Source organism: Papilio polytes, unplaced genomic scaffold (assembly GCF_000836215.1).
Source record: "Papilio polytes unplaced genomic scaffold, Ppol_1.0 DF823923.1, whole genome shotgun sequence".
NCBI classification, from domain to species: Eukaryota; Metazoa; Arthropoda; class Insecta; order Lepidoptera; family Papilionidae; genus Papilio; species Papilio polytes.
Genome location: NW_013525281.1, coordinates 2,066,965 through 2,089,419, shown reverse-complemented (window position 1 = coordinate 2,089,419; position 22,455 = coordinate 2,066,965). Strand labels below are relative to the sequence as shown.

The 22,455-nt window shown below is 34.1% G+C and overlaps 4 protein-coding genes across 5 annotated transcripts; 2 read left to right on the top strand and 2 right to left on the bottom strand.

Moving 5' to 3' along the window:
* The first annotated feature begins 221 nt into the window (after window positions 1-221).
* On the top strand, window positions 222-1,946 carry LOC106102502 (ras-like GTP-binding protein Rho1). Of its 2 annotated transcripts, none has more exons than XM_013282001.1 (2): window positions 222-332; window positions 540-1,946. In XM_013282001.1, exon 2 carries the CDS (start codon window positions 545-547, stop codon window positions 1,121-1,123), a length of 579 nt encoding a protein of 192 aa, XP_013137455.1. In that variant the 5' UTR covers window positions 222-332; window positions 540-544; the 3' UTR covers window positions 1,124-1,946. The 2 variants fall into 2 exon arrangements, with proteins under 2 accessions (XP_013137455.1, XP_013137454.1); XM_013282000.1 differs by having other exon boundaries at window positions 319-413.
* Window positions 1,947-5,602: 3,656 nt separating this feature from the next.
* LOC106102465 (polynucleotide 5'-hydroxyl-kinase NOL9) lies at window positions 5,603-9,892 on the bottom strand. Its single transcript, XM_013281959.1, has 5 exons — window positions 8,123-9,892; window positions 7,517-7,745; window positions 6,668-7,165; window positions 6,175-6,335; window positions 5,603-5,960 (listed from the first exon to the last, which is right to left on the bottom strand). The coding sequence occupies exons 1-5, from the start codon at window positions 9,699-9,701 to the stop codon at window positions 5,710-5,712; spliced, it is 2,718 nt and encodes a 905-aa protein (XP_013137413.1). The 5' UTR covers window positions 9,702-9,892; the 3' UTR covers window positions 5,603-5,709.
* Window positions 9,893-10,468: 576 nt separating this feature from the next.
* Window positions 10,469-14,342, bottom strand: LOC106102517 (ATP synthase subunit alpha, mitochondrial). The gene is made up of 10 exons (XM_013282027.1): window positions 14,196-14,342; window positions 13,667-13,789; window positions 13,213-13,326; window positions 12,663-12,927; window positions 12,241-12,465; window positions 11,928-12,097; window positions 11,720-11,814; window positions 11,397-11,616; window positions 11,088-11,255; window positions 10,469-10,933 (listed from the first exon to the last, which is right to left on the bottom strand). Exons 1-10 carry the CDS (start codon window positions 14,259-14,261, stop codon window positions 10,721-10,723), a joined length of 1,659 nt encoding a protein of 552 aa, XP_013137481.1. The 5' UTR covers window positions 14,262-14,342; the 3' UTR covers window positions 10,469-10,720.
* Window positions 14,343-14,811: 469 nt separating this feature from the next.
* On the top strand, window positions 14,812-20,808 carry LOC106102575 (PX domain-containing protein kinase-like protein). The gene is made up of 11 exons (XM_013282100.1): window positions 14,812-15,011; window positions 15,085-15,273; window positions 15,497-15,593; window positions 15,874-15,980; window positions 16,355-16,471; window positions 17,045-17,288; window positions 17,763-18,005; window positions 18,407-18,624; window positions 19,055-19,135; window positions 19,508-19,682; window positions 20,338-20,808. The coding sequence occupies exons 1-11, from the start codon at window positions 14,910-14,912 to the stop codon at window positions 20,451-20,453; spliced, it is 1,689 nt and encodes a 562-aa protein (XP_013137554.1). The 5' UTR covers window positions 14,812-14,909; the 3' UTR covers window positions 20,454-20,808.
* The last annotated feature ends 1,647 nt before the right edge of the window (window positions 20,809-22,455 follow it).

Here is a 22,455-nt window from a genome sequence, read left to right as displayed (position 1 = left end):
ATAGGAAAATAAAAATAAATACTACAACCAAACAATAAACTAGCAGTTTAACATTATATTGTTTTTGACTATAACAACAGCGGCAATTCATAATTATGTTTTTGCATGAAATCTATCAGATTTTAATAAAAATCATAAAACAGCTGTTTTCTTATATAGGAAATAAAATGTTTTTAAATTGCAATACAGTGGCAAGTAGTTTTGATAGACTATTTCGCAGCAATGGAAATTATTAGTTTTGTTACATGCGGCAACACCGCTTGTGATGAGCAAAGACGATTAAAAAAGTGTCGATAGGTCAATATTCTGCAGAAATTAGCCAGAATCTTCAGGTATCTACAAAATATACTAAATAACCATCCTCGCATGTGAGGGTACTATGTGGTGGTGCTGTTCTTCTTCCGCTAGTTCAGGTGCTTATTCACGTTTGAGGGCTTGTCTGACTACTCCCTTCCCATATTCCTATACGGCCGCCATATTTATAAGTCATGAAAGGCGTTGACGCTCATCATAATTATTTGCGTTGTATTGTTTCACAGGACCGATGGCTGCGATACGCAAAAAGCTAGTGATTGTCGGTGACGGTGCGTGTGGTAAAACATGCCTCTTGATCGTGTTCAGCAAGGATCAGTTTCCGGAAGTGTATGTGCCGACAGTATTTGAGAATTACGTCGCCGACATAGAAGTGGATGGCAAACAAGTGGAACTCGCGTTATGGGATACGGCGGGCCAGGAGGACTACGACCGATTGCGCCCGCTCTCGTATCCAGACACCGACGTGATCTTGATGTGTTTCTCGGTAGATTCCCCCGATTCTCTTGAAAATATACCAGAGAAGTGGACACCCGAAGTGAAGCACTTCTGCCCCAATGTGCCTATTATCCTGGTGGGTAACAAGAAGGATCTGCGCAATGACCCGGCCACCATCAATGAGCTCCGCAAGATGAAGCAGGAGCCGGTGAAGCCGCAGGAAGGCCGCGCCATGGCTGAGAAGATCAACGCGTTCGCGTATCTCGAGTGTTCCGCTAAGAGCAAGGAGGGTGTTCGTGAGGTGTTCGAAACGGCGACCCGTGCCGCGTTACAAGTCAAGAAGAAGAAGAAGACCAGGTGTTCTCTGCTGTAATTGTGCTGTTGTCGGAGGGACTCTGATTTATGAATTGTTCGCATACTGCCTGTAAACTTACGTTTGAAACGACTCGAACTGTGCAGCAGTGGCGACGCCGGCCACACAGTGCTTCCTTCCGATACTGACAGCTGACGCCAGCGGCGGCCCGCGCAGCACGCACATCCACTCAGTATTCGTGTGGCTATACTTTCACAATTGGTACTTGTATATTTTATAGAATATCTATAAAGAGTAAGCGTAATTGCCTTAACAGATGCCCCCGGGGCGCGTGAGATGTGGGCAGCTCCCACCCCGGTGGGCCAACTGGAATTTTTAGTGCTATATTATCATGTTATATAATCGAATAGCATTTCCTCAGGATATAGATTTAGCCTGGACCGACATCACAGACACTTGAATTCGGTATTTTGTATTTTAATTTTTCAATAAAATAGTGTATAAATTGTAGGATGTTTATTTGACATGGAGCACAAGCCCCAATCTGAATCATGCAAGTGCCTGTCAGCCGCGTCGGGCATCTCCGACATGGCCCGCTCATACTGAATTAGGGCAGTTTTTTTGTAATCTATTGTTTGTGTAAAATTTTATCTTCCAAATGATTACATTGCATGCTAATATAATTTATTAGTAATAAAGGAACCCCATGTTTTAACTATTCTTTTCTAGACTTTTTGACTTTTATAAAAATTTAATACAGCATTTATAAATCAAAGGTATCTATGGGGAAATATTTAAGTTGAAATCAATCATTTATGTTATGTTTTACTAGTATTGTAAGTACAAAATTATCTTCAAATATACATGGATTAACACTAAATAATTAGACTTCCTTTTATAATTTATAATAATATATTTTGGAACTATTCCAATTACAAATTTATTAACAATTAATTGAACTTTCAATTTCAAGGTTACCCTTGACAATATCCATAGTAATAGTAGGCCCGACTTGCTGCAACTTGGTGTACACAATGTACCATTGACAAACATTTCTGTATGCTTGACCACTGCTACATCTAGATTGTTTACCTATATCAGTCATCCATCCAATTGGCATGAAGTAAGAAACTTGAACAATGTCTGTATAATTTTAAACTTGACACCTTTCTCAATACAATGGACAATCCTTGGAAAGCAATATGAACATGATATTTTAACTTATCAGTTTAATCAAGCATAATAATATAGCTTTCAATGATAACACAAATATGACTTTAATGATGTACTTTGTTCACAATTACATCATCATTGAGTCACACACAGAGTTATAAGTGACAGATTACTTTTTATAAATTTAACTACTTCACCCAGGTTCACATCCCCCTGGTGTAGCTTTTGTTTAAATTTTTATCTATTAAGAATATCTAACTGTAATTAAAAATAAATTTTCTAATTAATATTTAGTATAGTAACATTTGTGTTCTATATCAGTGCCTTAATTGATATCAGCTACCGGTCATTTGTCACGCTGCGATTCAAAATTTTAATCTTGATTCTTATAATTTAATTATCTTCAATGTTGACATTGGTGAATTCATCGAAATAATTATGGGGTCCGCTATTCATTAGAAAAGAGAGAGAAGTGTAAATACCACATTCAATCATTCAATGTTTTCTAAGTCCATATAGTTACATCATACTAAAACTATACTAAGGAATGTCTATTCTGGCCATTCTGAGTGGCAATAAGTAAACTGTGCATAAATTAATAAAATATTTTTTTTAATAAAATTTTACTATGTTAATAACATACCACTAGTTTATCTGTTTAGGTAAACAACTTGGCAATTTTATCTATCTGTTTACTGCCAGTATTTTCCATTTAGTGCTTTAGTTATTGTTACTTTGTATTTTTTATAGACAAAATCCTTAGTCACAATTCAAACATTATTTGAACTGTTTTGTGTTCATTTTTCAACTCCGTGTGAGATTAAGCAATTGTCATTATATAATCAATTTTATGTAGACTTTTCATACATTCATCATACTAATATTATAAATGCCAAAGTTGAGATGGATGGATGGATGTTTGTTAAAGTTTGTAGCCTAAACGGCTGAACGGTTTTCTATGAAATTTGGTTTAGATGTTTAGGATGGTCTGGAACGCAGGCTACTCACTTTTGTTTTTTTGTTTTTTCTTAATTCCACGCGGACAGTCGCGGACGAAAGCTAGTATTATGTAGTAAAATATGAACTTTGGCAACTCTTATTAGAAAACTTGATACAGCAAAAGTGAATACTCCATACTTCTTATAAGTATATCGAACTATCAGTGTAACCATGAGGTCAACTAACATACACACAAAACATCGCTATCATTTTCAAAGAGAAACAAAAGCGCGCTATAGTCTATTTTTAAACTAGTCATATCATATTGTTTACTTAAAAAAAAAAACAACAATTTGGTATACCTTGTTTAAAAACGATGAATTAACGAATATTTCCTTTCATAGCCCTCAAAGAGTTATTTATTCTCAGAGTAATTCATTTATAACCGCGGGGTTTGAGTCTAGGCGTGCAGTAGCGTGACTCATTTAATTCGAGGAGCCGAGAGTGTTATGTTGTCGTTATTATCTGTAAAACAATAAACGTACAATGATAATTCGGCCGCGTGTGACCAACAGAATCATTACGTTGGACAAATTAAAGGCGTATTCATAACGGTCATCTTTCCATTAATGGGGAGGGGGGTCTCGCTTTGCTACGCGTCTGATTGCAATGTAGAGCTACTGGTATTGGTAGTGAGATTGTGCCTTTTAATTGTAACGCTAATAAGATACTTTAACAGTCTTCTGTTAGTAAATATTAATGAAAATTAACGTTTTTCTATTAGTTATCTGTTGAAAGGGATCAGGACAACAATCTTGTAACAGGACTGCACTTTCACTGGAGGGTAGCTAACATGAATAGGCATATTATACAGTACATTTTTTTAATTCCGTGCTGTCAAAATGGCGTAACGGGTGGTCCAAATTAACGCTAACGAAGTTTGCGGGCGACAGCTCTTTAGTGATTGTACAAAACGTTACATTGCATGTATTGAATGGACAAAAAAGTCTTTTGTAATATAATCGTCTATATCTTTCTATCAAAATCAACAACAATGTATGACGGTAGATGTGTCTTCAAATAGGTAAATACAATGAAGCTACGTTTGCGAGTGATGTCAGTGTATCCTAGCTGTCCTCCACAGCCCCATGACATCATTGAACTGCGATGCGTCATTACATACACGAAAACGTACCATGCGAGATACGTGCTATATTTATTTTCATGTAAACATCAAACTCAGCTGATTGTTCGACAATGTTCGTTCCCTTTATTTAGAATTTGTTTTTTTAATGTCCATTAATAATTAGGTTTACTACGTCACTATTGACGTTGTGTTAAGGTCTGATTAAGTTACTAGGGCTTGTTATGAACGAAGGTATTCTAATCTATTGACAATTTTAAATGTTATCGAAAAAAAGAAGTTCATGATGGTTAAATGTAGATGTATGGATTTCTGTTCCTTTGATCAGTGAGTGGTTTCTATTGCTCGTAACTTTTTTACTTTAGTTTAGTATGCTACCGAGTAATAAAATTGTTTTAATCGACTAAAGTAATAGTCATTTTAATCTATATCATTAATTAGTAAAGTATACGTACGTTATGTTTTTTAAATACTTGATAGTATATACTTGAGAGTAACAATACTTGATAATTTCCCAAGTGACGCATTTAGTTTCAATACATTACGGCTATGTAGAACTCTAATTAATGTAGCTTTTGTAATAATAATAGAAATTAATATATCTTAAAAGTACAAAAAAACTCCTTTTCTTTTTTATAGTTTAAAAATTAGATTAAAATTGAAATTTCTGGTAAGTCGTCGTTTTCTGAAGTGTAAGTATGATAGAAGTTTGAAAGTGCATCGTAATAGACTCGATAGAGAATACGTTCCTTCCGCAATTCAAATCAATATGCAGGACGCGAAATGAGCCAGTGGCATTAAGACAGCGAATGCTTTCTGAATTAAGGATATCCGCTTCAAAATTCAACGCAAAAATATATGTACTTAACAATATAATTTTTTTTAAAAGCAAATCTATATCGCTTTAATAAAACGAATAGTTTTTATTGTTGAACTTTACTAGTTAACTGAACAGTACGATGCTTCAGTTCGACCTATCTGTTGCGGGCTTTAATTATAAAAATTCGAAGTACTATTTTATACCGACTATAGAAACAGATGCAGTTAGAAGTAGAGGGTATTAAAGATAAGGGTATAAAGGGTGATTAAAGTTGAAAGCTAATAAAAGTTGGAGGGGGGGTTAATATGGATGTGGGTAGCTAAAAGATGGTGGTCGTAAAAAATGGAAGGGAAAAGCAGGGGTAGTAAGAAATGTGTGATGTTAATCGGTTGTGCATCAATATATGTGTGTCAGTTCTCTTTAGTTTGTTTTTTTTATTGATTATTTTAAAAAAACTAAATACAACATTTATCTTAACTTATATTTCCAACACTCATACAAAAATCATCACATGTACAGAATTGCCAGAACAAAAATAAATCATAAACATTTCTAGTTGAACTTTAATTTTTAAGAGTTTTTAGACATTTTTAATAATTGTATTGGGTTGAATCTTCTTCGTGGTGCTGAAAGGAGTTCTCTCTGTTGGTACTGGCTGAGCATTCTGTAAGGCACCGCCGTGCCTTCTGGCAGATATTTCTCCTGTCCTCGCAGTTCCGGCATCCAATCCGCGTAGAGAACAGTGTTGACTGAAGTAAGATCGTCATGTGATAATGGAGTGATAACATACAAAATATCCTTTTCAATACCGCGGATGAGACCTGAAAAGAATTACAAATGCATTACATATTAAAGATAACTCATAAACTAGAAAGGGAAATATATAACGAAGAACTTTGTGTTTGACTTCATATTCTTTCTAGGGATATAATCTGTGGTTTTTTAATTAACTTTTCGTTACTAAGCAACAGATGGCGCTCAACCGTTTTCATTAATGCTAATTTTTAGAATAGTTTTCTATTAATAATTACTTACCATGTCCATAACAGATCAAAGGTTTATCTGTCAATGTAAACACCTTCCCAGTCTTATCAGTATGTTTGCAGAGCGCCACCACTTTTCCGTTCAATACCTTGGTTATTGACTCTCTATGAATTTTAATATTAGTCGCGACGTAAAGATCTTGTAATCTAATTCTGTAATTTAAACATATAAATTGATTAGTTTTATTTTAAATATTTTTTTTCTTATTTTTAACCGACTTCCCAAAAGAAGGAGGTACTCAATTCGTCTGTATGTTTTCTTTATTTATTTTTTTTAAAATTACAAGTTGATGTTCAGATACTTAAGGAATCGATTTTCCTACATTCATAATCAAAAAAATTAAATATATACATTGTGTTAAAAAAAATGTTCTTACATTTCATTTAATTATTTTTTCAATATCAATAAACACTAGTATTTTCACAAGCTGCATTCTTGTTGTTAAATAAAAAATAACATTTGTAATACATATTTGAATACTTACGAATATGGTGTGATACCCAGCAGCGATGTTTTGGTGTTGTGTAAACGGGCAAGTTCTCCAAAATATGCTAAAACATTGAGATATCTCTGGTCTCTTGGAGCCAGAGACGCGTTGTCAGAGTTATCCTTACTGTGGAATGTCTCAGCTCCGGTCACTAAGTATGCATATGACAATGGATCCTGTCGTGAGAGGTTAGCAAAGAACCTGTCATGTTTATACAGGTAATATAATTCTTCGACCTTTTGCGACGTCAAATGGTGAGGAAAGTTTTTCTTTATATTCGGTAAGTCTATTTGCAGAAGGTATGTTGGCTGGACGCGTAGTATAATGTAGGAGATAAATTTCAAACCCATTGCATTGCACATGCCCATTGTGTTCACAATCCAAGGTATACTGCTCATCAGGTCGTTTTCTTTGCATTTAGTAATCAGTTGGTCAACAGCGTTAAGATACCGATTTGGATTGTCCATCACACTTATCATGCCAATGTTCAGCATTCTGTAAATACAAACATTACCTTTTTAACGAAAATCACCTTTAAAATCCCACATAGGTCATGAACATAGCTGACTATAGTCTGAACTCAAACTATAATTTTTATGTACAATGCTCGGATATTTGATATGTATCTCCAGAATGTCTACATTGATCTGGATGAAATTAGGTATAGGAAGACAAACATCGAACTTCGAAGACAAACATGTCTTCCTATTTTCTACTTTTTTTTGACACCTAGTACACTATATTTCCTAAATGGTTTATAAAACAATCGATTCCGAACCTGTAGGTTCCATAAAAATTTCTTTTCATTGTCTCTTTTAACAAAACACATCCATTATCAAAACTTACATGTCAGGCTTTGTTAGATGTGTGAAGTTAGGTCCTAGTAATGGCTCCGAGACACATGTTGCCGAAATACTTCCTGCTATAGTGAATTCACATTGTCCTGGGTCCAAGTCTACAAGGAGTACAGGTCCAGCATTACAGGACACCTGCCGGTTTACATAGTAGCGAATGAATGTGGACTTGCCACTTCCTTTGCCTCCACAAACCATACCAATACTGGTGTCTCCCGAAGCTGGAAAGGTAATGAGTTTTATTAAATTAACATGGATTTAACGTGCGGTTTTTAAACAAAATTTTTGTAAACAAAAAAGTGGTTATTGTAAGAAAACCATTATAGAGAAGAACTTTTTGAGATCTACAATTCTTTCATACATCATTGTTATATACCTCTAATGGTTTAGGCAGCGTAAGCCGAGAAAAGTTATACACTGTTTATTAATAATTCCTAAACATTATTAATAATAAAATATAGTCTATGTTACTCACAGATAAATTATGTTTCTGATAGGGAAAGAATTTTTAAAATCGGCACAGTAGTTTTTGAGTTATTTCCATACATACAAAAATTTCCTCCTTATAATATTAGTAATGATTAACAATCTAACTTACTTATACCAAATCTAGCTGCTTCTTGCCAATTTGGATTTTCTTTAAAATGTTTATATGGCTGTTCTGAATACAAACAACAGGACACCCTCCTGTATGCTCTATTTAAGTTCAACGGAACATTACCAGGGTTTTTATCAAAAAAGTTTATAGAGTTGAAGTTACTTTCTAGAAATTCCATTTTTGTACTGTGCAGTTTTGTTAATGCTAAAACAACATCATATGAGCTGATTTTCTCAACAATATTTTTAGCTTCATGGGTGCAAACTCCTTTTGAAGTTAAATTGTCATACAATCCAACATGAAAGTTTGTACCCTGCAGAGTTCTTATACAGTGAGCAAAATTGTATATAGGAGCATACACATTATATGGTCTGTTTCCTAAATTGAATCCATACAATTGAGCGCATCCTCCCAATTTGCGTACAATCACTTTTCCATGAATAAACAGTTCTGAAGGATGTTTCATAATAACAATAAGACAATCATCACCATCAAATATTTTAAAATTCTCATTTGAGTTAATGGTACTATACTCGTTAAAGGAAATATGATCTGTTGATGTTGAGACTGTACTGTTATCACTCCCACTATCATTTTGTACTTCTGACTTTTCTGTCTTTTCTGGCAAGTTACTATCACTAACATTTTCTTCAACTCCCAAATCAGAAATAGAACTATCAACTTGTGAATCACGATCATCTTCCTCCGTATAATTTAAAGGAGAAAATGATACATCATGATGTTCACTACTAATGTTTTTAACTGTAGCATTTCTATAATGCCCCATAACATCATCAAATCTCTCGGTTTTAGCATTTTTTGATGTTACAGATACAAATGTTGAGATTGGATTTACAGTATATTCTATTCTGTTTTTGTCACCATTGTTATGTATGTCAATGTAATCTGAATACTGCATATTATCACATGTAAATAAATCATTGTTATCTTTCTTTGAAATTTTAGGTTCTATTTCTTCTGATTCGCTTGAAGAGTTTATTGAGTTTTCTATATCATTGTGCATTTTTCTTTTTAATTTTTCATGAGGAACTTTGACTGAATTCAATTTATTGTGAATTTCTTGAGCCAATTCACCATCAGGATCAAACAGAGTTGAACTACCAGTATCAGATTTTGTCTCAGTAGTACTAATGTTAGAAGAATCGAAAGTAAGAACCGTGTCATTTTCTTCTAATATATCAGATGAAGATTCTTTGTCACTTTTAGAATTAGACGAAACATCTTCACTGACATCTTTATTTGGTGAATCTGCATCTTCAATTAATGAAGCCTCATTACTGTCAACTAAATTCGATAAAGAATCTAAATCACTACTGTCTAATGTAGCCCTTGTAGTCTCATTATCTGAATTAGCATTTGATAGATTTAAGTCAGAAAACCCGCTGACTGAAGTGGAGTCCGAATCCACTACATTTTCACACTTTCTAATAAGTTCATTGTCACTTTTTTTGTATCCATGTAACATTTGCTTTAGCTGTTTCTTTATTTTTTCGTCTGGTTTCTTGTCTTTTTTGGAATCATCACTTAACGGTAGGTGAGCTTTTTCGAAAAACTCCATATTTTTAACTACCGGTGTATAATAATAATTTAGGAAAACTTACACCACAAATACAAGTAATTCAATTTCTCTTTTAATGTACTAAAATACTAGACTTATGTTTAATTATAAAACCATGTGTTTTATAACTTTAAAATCGATTTGCCATTTCTTCGACACAAAAATGCACAAACAAAAATGTCAAACGTCAATGTCAACGTCAACCAAACGTCAGTGATCTAAGAAAATGATCAGGTTCAGAGATAATGAATGATACAGTCAATACAAAAAAGCGTTTCAATTATACTAATGTTATAAATATGAAAGTATACATTGATGGATGGATATTTATTACTAGGTATCTCTGAAACGGTTTAATCTTGATGAATTTGTCACTTTTCTTTTAAATTCCACGCGGAAAGAGTCGCGGACAAAAACTAGCAATTTAAAAAGGTATGATGATGATGATGAATTTTCGACAACTTTCAATGAAAGAGAAGTTTTTGTCAAGCTATTTCGGTATATCTTATATCCTTCAAAACGCAACACGATTCACCGAAAAAAGTTAACTTGTTGTGTAAATTGTACTATTCAAATAATTGTTGCAATAGTTTTAATTATTTACTTATTAGAATAAGATATTTACAGCCCTTCCATAATCTTCTCAGCCATATTAGGCTCACTACTGGGCCTCCAGTCGTCCTATACCTCTCGGTTTTATATGAGATCCATAATCTTACGTGTATAATTTTCATTATGTTGAGAAAATAGTTTAATAAAACAAGACATTTTGTATATGTATGTAATTATTAACCACTCCTGACATCGATAAATACATTCCATGATTGTATTCACATTCAATACAGTACATACGAATGAAACTACTTGTAACTGCATATGGAAGTTCTAACACTGTACAGCTTCCATCTGCAGTTGTTATACTTAGGAGTTCTACTTAAGATTGTTGCTTGTCAACTTGATTTTGATTTTAATTAACATGTAACAACCTTAAGAATCGTTATAAAGTTATTCTAAACAAATTACGCCTGGGTGAAGGTGGCCATAAAATCGGTGACGATCTTCTTGAGTGCGGCATCAGATTCTGGCGTGATCTGTCCGTCCTTGGCGATGGTGGCCAGGAGACCCTGGTGGCTGGTCTTGATGTGCTGGGTGAACTCCTTCTCGAAGGCAGTGATCTTAGTGGGGTCCAGTTTGTCCAAGTGTCCACGCACACCACAGTAGATAATGGCAACCTGGAATGAAATGTATGGTTTAAGAATATTTATTTACCTTAATAAAAATTTACAATTCACTTGTTACACTTGTTACAAATGTTTAATAGTGACATAATTCATCAGTTTTATATATTTTTATTATATTGATTTTTCTGATTTGTTTTTGTCGTACCTGTTCCTCAATGGCCATGGGCACATACTGTCCCTGCTTGAGCAGTTCAGTGAGACGTTGGCCACGGTTCAGCAGCTGCTGGGTGGCGGCGTCCAAGTCGGAGCCGAACTGCGCGAAGGCGGCCACCTCACGGTATTGAGCCAACTCCAGTTTCATGGAGCCAGCCACCTGTCATGTTACAAAACATGTTACTTCCATATTTTTGAATCTAATCTAACAAGGCTTGGAAAAAAGTAGACCACACACACATTATGTCGAATTAGCTATGTTAGGGGTCTTAGTCAGCATTTAACAATTATATAATCTGACCTGCTTCATGGCCTTGGTCTGGGCAGCGGATCCTACACGGGATACAGAGAGACCGACGTTGATGGCGGGCCGGATACCCTTGTAGAAGAGCTCAGTCTCCAAGAAGATCTGTCCGTCAGTGATGGAGATGACGTTGGTTGGAATGTAGGCAGACACGTCACCAGCCTGGGTCTCGATGACGGGCAGAGCGGTCAGAGAGCCACCGCCCATTTTGTCGGACCTGGAAATTTTAAGAATAATTTTATTACACATAAAATCAAATCATTGTTCTATTAAACATGAGCTACTTGTGTAACAAAAAAAAAACAGATTTTCCAACATACATCTTAGCCGCACGCTCGAGCAGACGCGAGTGGAGGTAGAACACATCACCGGGGTACGCCTCACGACCCGGGGGACGACGCAGCAGCAGAGACATCTGCAGTCACACAACATTGAATCCATATCCAACAGTGTTACTATATATAAGGAAATTGTACAATTGCACCAAGTCACACTGATTTTTATAGAAAATATATCAAATCGGTGTACCTGACGGTAGGCAACGGCCTGTTTGGACAAATCGTCGTAGATGATGAGGGCGTGCTTGCCGTTGTCACGGAAGAACTCTCCCATGGCGCAGCCCGAGTACGGCGCGAGGTACTGCAGCGGCGCAGCGTCCGACGCGGTGGCAGACACGATGATCGTGTAGTTGATGGCGCCTGGTATAAAAATTCAAGCATGACTTCGGCATAAACAATAACCTAAAGACAGCAAGACTCAAGGAATTTAATTTTTAACTAATCTAACCATATTGAAATTTTAATTACTACAAATCAGCTTAGGTTGTTAACAAGATTCTCACCAGCATCAGTCAATCTCTTGACGATTTGTGCCACGGTGGATCTCTTCTGACCGATGGCGACGTAAATGCAGTACAGCTTCTTCTTCTCATCCTGTCCCTTGTTGAAGCGCTGCTGGTTGATGATGGTGTCGATGGCCAGCGCGGTCTTGCCGGTCTGACGATCACCAATGATCAACTCACGCTGACCACGACCAATGGGCACCAAGGAGTCCACAGCCTTGATACCTATAAGTTGGAATTTCATTAATACTGCAGATATAGCTTATGCAATAAAAAATATTTTGTTACACAATTGACGAAAGTAACATTTGGAAAATTTTTTATTTTTATTTATACTGGCTGGAAAGCCAGTATAAATAATTAAAAAAAATAATTACATAAATGACAAAATTTTTCTACACATATTGTGATTAAAATCTTACCAGTCTGCATAGGTTCGCGTACAGACACACGGGGAATGATACCAGGGGCCTTGATACCGACACGCATACGGGACTTAGTGTCGACGGGGCCCTTGCCGTCGATGGGGTTACCCAGAGCATCTACTACACGACCCAGGAGCTGCTCGCCCACGGGCACGTCGACGATGGCACCGGTACGCTTCACAATGTCGCCTTCCTTGATGAACTTGTCGTTACCGAATACTACAACACCAACATTGTCTGGCTCCAAGTTGAGGGCCATTCCCTATAACAAAAATAAAGATATTTTAAAACATGCTTAAAAAATTCGTAACCTTTTGTAATTCCCTAAACAATAATTTCTGTTTTTACATAATGCAGATTATTACATAAGTTTTTCTTTAAGTAAACACTAGAAAGGTTAACATTTTGGTAGATTGCATAAAGGTATACCAATGACAAGCAAACTTTGACACCTTACAACTTTAGGAATTCTATAATTTCTGTAATAACACTAGAGCATATTTTTCCCTATTAATAAATAATGTAAATATTTTAAAACAATTATTACCTTAAGACCAGAGGAGAATTCCACCATCTCCTCAGCCTGGATGTTCTTGAGGCCATACACACGAGCAATACCGTCACCGATGCTCAACACACGGCCAGTCTCTTCCAAGTCAGCCTACAAATTAGCAAATTCCCTTTCTTAACTCATTTTTATTACCCTCTCTAATAAAAACAATTGATTCATTATATGGAAATTGTATTAGTCATTTCTGTATGGAGATGTTGCAGATTGTCAAAAATCAGCTGATTCTAGATTGATTTGACAAAACAAGCAAAGTGTCTTTTAAAATATACAAATTCAATCATCAACAATTTTTTTTTTGTTAAAAACTATTCATTAGTTATTCAATACTATTGTATTGCAGTATTTTAGTTTTATACTTAGTACGAAAAAGGCGAAAATAAAGTTTTTGTACAAAATATCAGTTTAAAGATAACCTTTACATAATACATACCTTTGGTGCGGCACCGAGGATTCTCTCCTCCAGGATGGTGGAGATTTCGACAGCTCGTTGTGGGCACGAGACATGCAGCTTGCGGGACCCCACTGCCACCGCAGGAGCGGCGACCTTCGACACCTGTACCCCAACATAACCAATACGAAAATTTTACTACCTCTAATTTATACATGTACAAGTGCGGTTCCATCGTGATTTAATACTTCTGTTCACTATATAATAATGCACTACTGAATAAACATGCGGCAATTGGACATAATACCGATTATCCACTGTTACATAACGAATTGTCCGACAAGTTACTGGAGACATTTTCTTTGTAAACACTACTCGGAAGGTATTAAAATGCAGTTCACTACACATATTAACGCTAACAATCGTATGTTCAACAATATTCTTCATAGAATCATCAAAATTTATATCAATTTTATAGAAATGATCCAACATGATAACCGGAATATTTCGATTTACAGTCTTACATCCTAGATCTTACAACAAATTATTAACAGTAATATGATAAATATACCTGGGACGCTGCATTAGGCAGGCGCCTGGCCACGGACGAGGCCAAACGAGCGGAGATGAGAGACATTTTTTCTTGAATTCAATACTAATGGCAGACAGGAGGGTCGTGTTCTTCTCCGCTCGCGACTCGTTGCGATATTACCGGAAATGACACAATCAATAGGGGTTGTCTTTGGTTCATGCGCACTAGAAATGAGAACATTTTAACAGGACAATCTATAAGATGGCTTATATAAAAGTGATCAGTAATAAAACATCATAACTTGTTATTCCAAAAAATCTTATCTAAACACAAAAATGGTAAATTGATTTGAAATGGACTTAGTTTAAGTATATAACTATTAATTTTGTCGTAATTATAGCTATCGAAGTAACAGGTATAAACTCGATATTCTAAATGGTATTATAATATCGATATTAGTATGAAAATAAGATAATTGACTTTTATTTAAATTCCATCCTTGCTAAACACGGATGGTGTTTTACCGGAAGTTCTATTTTATTTCACTTTTTTGGGTCTGTATTGTTTTTATGACATATGTCATATGACATTTAACAACGTCAATGTCACGAAAAACCACAGACCAAATGCTCTATATGTTTATGACGTTTGTGAAATATTTTGTACTTTCCGAATTTGTCATAACCGTGATAACAAGATGTGTTGTGCTTATTATTCTACTATTAAAATAAATTATATACATCCTTTAACGTGATGGCTATTTTCGAGAAGTCGTTCCATACCAAATCTGCATTCGATGATACAGACACACTTATTTGTACATTGGAAAATGCACAAAACGTCGATAAACATACTGTAAGTATTTTATTTCGTCTATCGTTTAAAATTAAATGCTTTTCTTCGTGCTCGAGGACTTATTTTGCTGCAGGAATACATTTTACGTGTGCAACGAGGACCATCTAAGGAAAACAAATGGGATGTTTCGCGGAGGTACAAACATTTCTCGGAACTTCATGCGAACTTGCAGAAGTCCAATATCGAGTTACCACTGCCTCCTAAAAAACTTATTGGAAACATGCAACCATCATTTATTGCTGAGAGGCAAGCTGCTTTACAAGTAAGACTAATACTTCTTTATTAAATATAAAAGAATGAACATTTATCATTATTAATAGCTTATTAGTTAAATATAAATCACTATTGATTATAATCTGTGACCTACAAAGATTGCTTTTTCTAGAATCTATGGCTAAAAACAAATAGATAAAACAGTTATACATTGTTAATGGACAAACCATATATATATGATTTCATACAACTTTACAATAGTTTTGTTTTAGAATTACATAAGGGAAGTATTAAAGCACCAGGTATTAGCACTCTCCTTACCAGTCAGAAGTTTCTTAGATCCAAAAAATTATTCTATCACAATTGCAGGTAAACATTTTTCATAACTGTACATAATATAAAATACTAAATGAAAATATCCAAATAAGTATATTTTCTATATGTATAAAATAAAACATCTATATCACAAGTTTCCTGTTAATTTTTGTGGTAAGACATTACAACAAAAAGTTTTTTTTTATTTCATTCAGAAAAAATTAAAGAAATAGTATGGTTTACAAACAAACCCATACTTAAATTAACAATTCACTTGCAAACATGTTTATATGAAATGTGACCAATTACTAGTATAATTATTTTATACTTTTAGAGCAAGCTCTTCAAACAATATCTATAGCATTGCGAGGTGATGGCCGATATGAACTAAAAGGTCCACTAGCAGATATTGGTTGGAGGATAAGAAAACAATTTTTTTTGGTAAGATGTTGTTTTCTTTTCTTGTTGTGTGACTTTTTTAAACTATGAAGTGCATTCTTCTTCTTCCTTAGGTCTACAGCCCTTTGTGGGCCTTGGCTTGGTCAAGACATTTTTTTCCACTTCAGTCTATTAGTGGCTACCAATTTCCAGTTTAGTGCATGTTACCGGTTCGCAAATCAGCGAAGTTCTCTCCCATTTTTTTCTACTTTTAAAATTGAGTTCTGCACACTCATACGATTTTCAGAGTTGCTAAGATATTTGAATAACTCTATACTATTTGACCTAAAACATTTTATCAGTATATGATAAAAATAACTACATTGTTTAATGTGGATGACTGTATTGTGATAATTTAATGTTATTGTTCTTTGCAGGTGACTGACACGGATGCTAACACAAACTGTATATTACAATGGATGAGCTACGGCCCTGATAAATACCTCAGCGGTAAAGATTTACAAACTGCATTTAAGAGTTTGCAGAATATGTCTGTAAGTTTGTTGTTGATACATCTATACTAATATAATAAAGCGTAAACACACACTACTTCGTGGCATAGGATTCTAGCAATCACAACATATTTTTCGATAATTCTTTCTTTAATAAAAAGCCCTTCACTTACAACACACTGAAGACTATATATTTTCATGCTATTTAAATTGGAGAGATAAAAATATCCGAAAAAATGATTTATGTTGTAAAGGGACCATAGACTACAAGCTGCCAACATGAAGGAAGCAAGGATATTATGCTAACGGTAATTGTCACATTTGCGATTGAGAATTTGACAACTGTAAACAATAAAATAATTTTTATTATTTAATGTGGATGAAGCTGCACGGGAACAGCTAGTATGGTAATAAATAGGGTTTGTGTCATAGTTTTATGTCGTATGTAGTTTTTTTAAATGGTTGCTGGTTTGATAGGCTTTAACACCAATGAGGTTTGACCTCTAAGTATGTTGTAAAATAGTATTTTTATACTAATTACTGTAAAGATTAATTCCTTTGCACTTATCATTTATCAAATATGTGGAGTAAAAATGTTTTTCTTTGCAATTTCAGCATCCATATATAAATGAAATATTAGGATATCAAATTTTAGAATCAGGTGCCTATGTAGTTAGAAAAATACATGAGAATGGAAGTGTGAGGGATATGCTGTATGGTACTGAGTATGGAAAGAATTATTTAGCAAAGTATGGTAACCCTAAAGTAAGGAAACCTTTCACAATGGGACAATTATCGCATTACGGATATCAAATACTGCAAGCGTTGAAGTTTTTACATGATAAAGGATTATCACATGGTATGTCTGTCATAACATTATAAAGTCAGTTTCCATTGTAACAATATATCTGTGAAAAAAGTAGTATAATATTATGTTTTTCTCTTGACAATGGAAACTCATGCTTATCGATACAGATTACTACACTAACAACTCCAATACATAGCAATGTAAATGAGTATTCTAGACCTTGTATGGCTTTTTTACAAGTATTGCATTTATATTTCTTGATACAGTCTATTTTTAGCAAATGGAATTTATCTTTAAAAGATGCAACTAATATTATGAATTCAAATGTTTTCATGGTTGGATCTTTGTTACTGCACATTTCCCAAAAGGCTTAACAGATCTTGCTGAAAGTTAGATGTAGTCTGGAAGAACACATAGGTTTTTTACTAAGTTTCATGTTAATTTAACTTAGTAAAAAACCTAGTTTGTTTGCGCAAATGCTAGTAACCATAGATCATATTTTAGTTATTTTTTTAATATTTCCAGGTCACATACACCCAGGGAACATAACAATAGAGAATCAGAGAGCACTTTTGTTGGATACAGAGAATGTATTATTGGGTGTGCCGTGTCTCTACAGACCGTATCTGTTAGAGCTGCGACACACGAGCTCGCCCGAAGCAGTCGATGTGTACTGCTTCGGTAGAACTCTGTATGAAATGGCCCTCGCTACTACATTAGATCAATATTACTGTGATATATACCCGGAGGAAATGTCTGAAGATTTAGGTAAGTTATGAAAAAAATAAAGACTAGCTGTTGCTCGCAACTTCGTCCGTGTAAAATCAAAAAATTTAAAATACCATAGCCTATGTTTTTCACAGTTAAATTACCTTTCTAATGGTGAAAGGATTTTTAAAATCGGTTCTGAAGTTTTTACGGGAATCAAATATATACAAAAGTACAAAAATCCAAATCTTTCCTCTCTATAATATTAGTATAGACTAGCTGATGCCCGCAACTTCGCGTAAAATTAAACTTAAAATTAAGCCTATCTTACTGATAATGGAGTTTTTGGTGAAAGAATATTTGAAATCGGCGTAGTAGTTTTTTAGTTTCAATACATACAAAAATGCAAATCTTTCCTCTTCATAATATTAGTATAGATATAGATTTAGGTTATATTTCAGTGTCAGTGCTCCGTGTATGTCTTTCCTCGGCATCGTGTAAGCAGGGCGGGGCGTCGCTGGAGGAGCTCTTGCATCACCAGTTCTTCACGCGCGCCGCACTCAATGGCCTCGCGCCGCGACAACACACAAAACATCTCAAACTACCGCTACCTCTTAAAGAGGAAATCAAGAAAGCACGCGCTTGTGCAGAACTGAGGCTCAAAGCTGATCAGAAATTAGTAAGTATACGATTTATCTTCTATACTATTATAATAAAGCATAAACACACACTTCTTTGTTGCCTAAAATGTCAGCAATTACAGCATATTTTTAAATAATTCTTTTTTTTTAATAAAAAGCCCTACACTTACGTCACGCTTTAGGCTATATATTTTCACACCGTTAAATTTAGGTGGTATATATTTTGGATAAAAACCCTAATGTGGGAAAGAGACCATAAGTTGCTGCCAACATCAAGAAGCAAGATTGGCATGGTTTGTAATGTTATGTCATTTTGACATTTGCTATTAATAATTTGACAAATGTAAAGAATAAAATAACATTTTCATAATTTCATGCGGATGAAGCCGCATGGGAACAGCTAGTGTTTGATAAATTAAAAAGGTGTTATATATAAAAAAAAATTAAAACATGCAAATTTTATTACAGTTAAGGAGTGCAAAGAGAGAAGTAAGAATACAAGAAATATTAAATTCAGAAGAGGAAATGAAGAAACAGAAGCGGAGAGTGGTTAGTACTCTTAATTACATCATACATATTCAAATTATACTTATTTTGTTACTGTTACTTATATACTATACTGTTGTAAAAATGAAGTATTTGTATATTTGTAAGGAATAAACACAATATTACTGGACCAAGTAACATATCGTATATGTATTACTATATTATTCCTTAAGGACAAGGTTGTTAGCGTGCATTTTGAAATAACTTGAAAAATACCGATTTCAAAAATTATTTCACCATTAAAATGTTATCAGTAAGTAACAAAGGCCATTTTATTTATTTTTTTAATTCCAGGTAGACGAAGTAGCGAGTACCGTATATAACTTTATTACAGTAATTGTGTCTATGTAAACTTTTTAAATTGTATGATTTTAGAAGAAACGCGACAGTATATGGAAGTCGACGTCGTCGTTGGCGGAGACGGTGCGCTCGCATAGCGCCAGCACCGCCTCCTCGCCCACGCCGCCCTCCGCGCCCACCCCGCCCACTGCGCCTACCCCGCCCACTGCGCCTACCCCGCCCACTGCGCCCACTGCACCCACTGCGCCTTGTGAGTACACTCTTATTATAATATTAAATTATTTCAACAATCTAACAACATTAACATATAATAATTTTGATTTTCATAATTCATTTAACACCGATTTAATGTCTTTTTCAGTTAAACATCAGCTAGTGTCTTTATCTTAGTATAGTTTTATCTACTACACTGTCTCCCTTTACGAGTTATTTCCTCTTGGACGTTAAGATGTTAGTCACCTGCAAACATCTTAACACCAAACCACCCACACTACACACATACTCCAACAGTGGTGGACACCAATATCTGTTTCACTGCAGAGCCTGTTCGCCCTCTGCAATACAATTACACAAAACACGCGTCAAGTGGAGATCATCTTATGATGGTGAATGTGTGTCGGTTTAATTTCCATTACCCTTCCTACTCTACTTATAAGGAAGGGGAGGTGGATAATGGGACGCATAGAATGGGAAAAATTCCTCTTTCTGTTTGTTTTTATTCCAGTGGCCGCTTGTTTGTCACCTCATACTATAAAAAAATTAAAAAGTTAAATTATATCCTATTATTATAAAGGCTGTGACTCTTTACTTAAGGGAAACACGAAAAGTCTTCACTTTTAGGACTATACTATGTATTGTATTGGATTTATTTAATACCTTATCACACTTTTTTGAATATAACACAGCCGGCGATACGAGCGGCAATGGCTCCATGTTGTCTCCGTGTGGAGGTCGCGGCGCGTTGCTGCAAGCTATCTGCTCCTTTGATAAAACGAGACTCGCTAAAATTAACTCACATTGACATACATGTCTCCCATTTGTGAAAGACAATAAAAAATGTGCATACAAGTAACGACAGTAGATAACCAGTGTGAAAATCTAAAATAATGGAGGTTGCCAGTAAGAAAACGGTATTAATTTGATCTGTTTTTGTTCATAGTGTACTAGTCTTAATTATTATTTTTTAAAAGGCTATTTTTATGAATGTGTAAAAAGTAACCTCAAAATCTTTATCCAAAATAAATAACTTCAATGTGAGGTTTTATCAGAATTAAATGACTTTGTTATATTGATATATGAAGTATGTAAAGAACATAATTTGTATGTTCTTACTTAATATTTGGGTATCTAAAAGTATTAATATATGTTAAAAACAGTGAACATATGCTGTTATTTTTCAAATATTTTGATGTATTATTTTTAAAGATATATTTAATCTTAATATTATTAAGATTTAAAGATATACAAAATATATTACTATTTTAAAATTAGAAACTACTAAATGTATTGTTTGTTTTTCCAAAGAAATGGGAAGTATGTACTTCGCTACGACATTTAATATACAGGTAGCTTTTTTGACTTAATAAATTTATTTTAAAAGTGTATTGTTATGATTTAAGATTAGAGTAAAAAAAAATATTGCGTTCAATAAGAATGTGTAATAAACAAATCATATGGCGGTTTGGATCGTGCGATAATGAGTGGCCCAGAACATCTTAAGTACAGTGAGATTAAAAAGATGTGAATGGTGAGAGCTACGCAAAGTGCAGCTGAGCTGCCAAAAAGAAACGGCCTACACTCATAAAAAACACCAAATAAAAAACTGCAATTTTCGCAAATATTGCGCACTGTCTTATTTGTAACTTTTATAATTTTTAAATCAATTGCAAACTGAAGCTTTTAACTTTTTAAAGAAACTTAACTTTCTAAAAAATATTATAATGCAAAAGTAATAAGAATCAAGTGATTTTATAAAAGGTAATTCAATATTTTGTATGAAATCTAAGGTGGAATCTACCACTGTTGAAAGATAACTCTCCTTATTACCTTCTTGGTAATTTCTATATGCAGTCAAGGTTTATTTCAAGAGATATACGTAAATTAGTTACATTTTCCAACGAAAAAATAAAAGTTCCAAGTAAATGTTATCTTTTTGTTTATAGAAATGCTCAGTTATTTTGCTACATATTCAATTCTGAGCTATTTTTCTAAGTTATAAGAATAATATAATTTAGTAAAAAGTTTATTCAAAAAAATTAATTTAATTTAATCAGTACAATTGTAAAATATAATGTACAATAGGCAAAAAAAGTTTATAACGATCGAACAAGAAAATTTGTATAGAGTATTGGCTGTAAGTAGGATATAATTTAAATATAACTGTGTAAATGGTTTTTATAGTGCGTTTCCACTGCTAAAAAACCTGCACGAAGAAATATTAGCTCTATTATTGAAAAGAGGGAATGAAAAGGATGAGTATGTTATGTACACTCAGCTGCATAAATCTGTATATGCAATGATTGACCTGTCCCACCATATTATAAATTGTCTGATAACAATTGAACGTGTAAAATATGTTATGGAAACATTGGATTTTGATCCATTATCTGATTTGTGGTAGTCAATATGCAGCTGACTGTACATGTATTTAGCTCGTGGAATTTAGAAAAATTAAAATATAACTTTTATAAAAAGTGATAAACGACTGGTCAGTCATTTCTATTGGTTTACTTTAAAATGTTATTTTTGGAGCTATATCTGTGTAGAAGCTTTAAAGTTTTAGAATAAGATTTTATTAAATTATTTTTAATACATTATTGTTGTAAGGGAAGAAATAAATATACAGTTGCATAAATCATTTTGTTTTATTACAATGCACTACGTACAAGCTATCCATATATTTTGGAACTTTATCATATAGTTCCATTCTTATAAGTAAAATAAAATTTGCATAATGCACTCTTACAAGTTATTCTATAAAATTTCCATATATTGAAAATACTTAACGGCTAGTTAACTTCAGT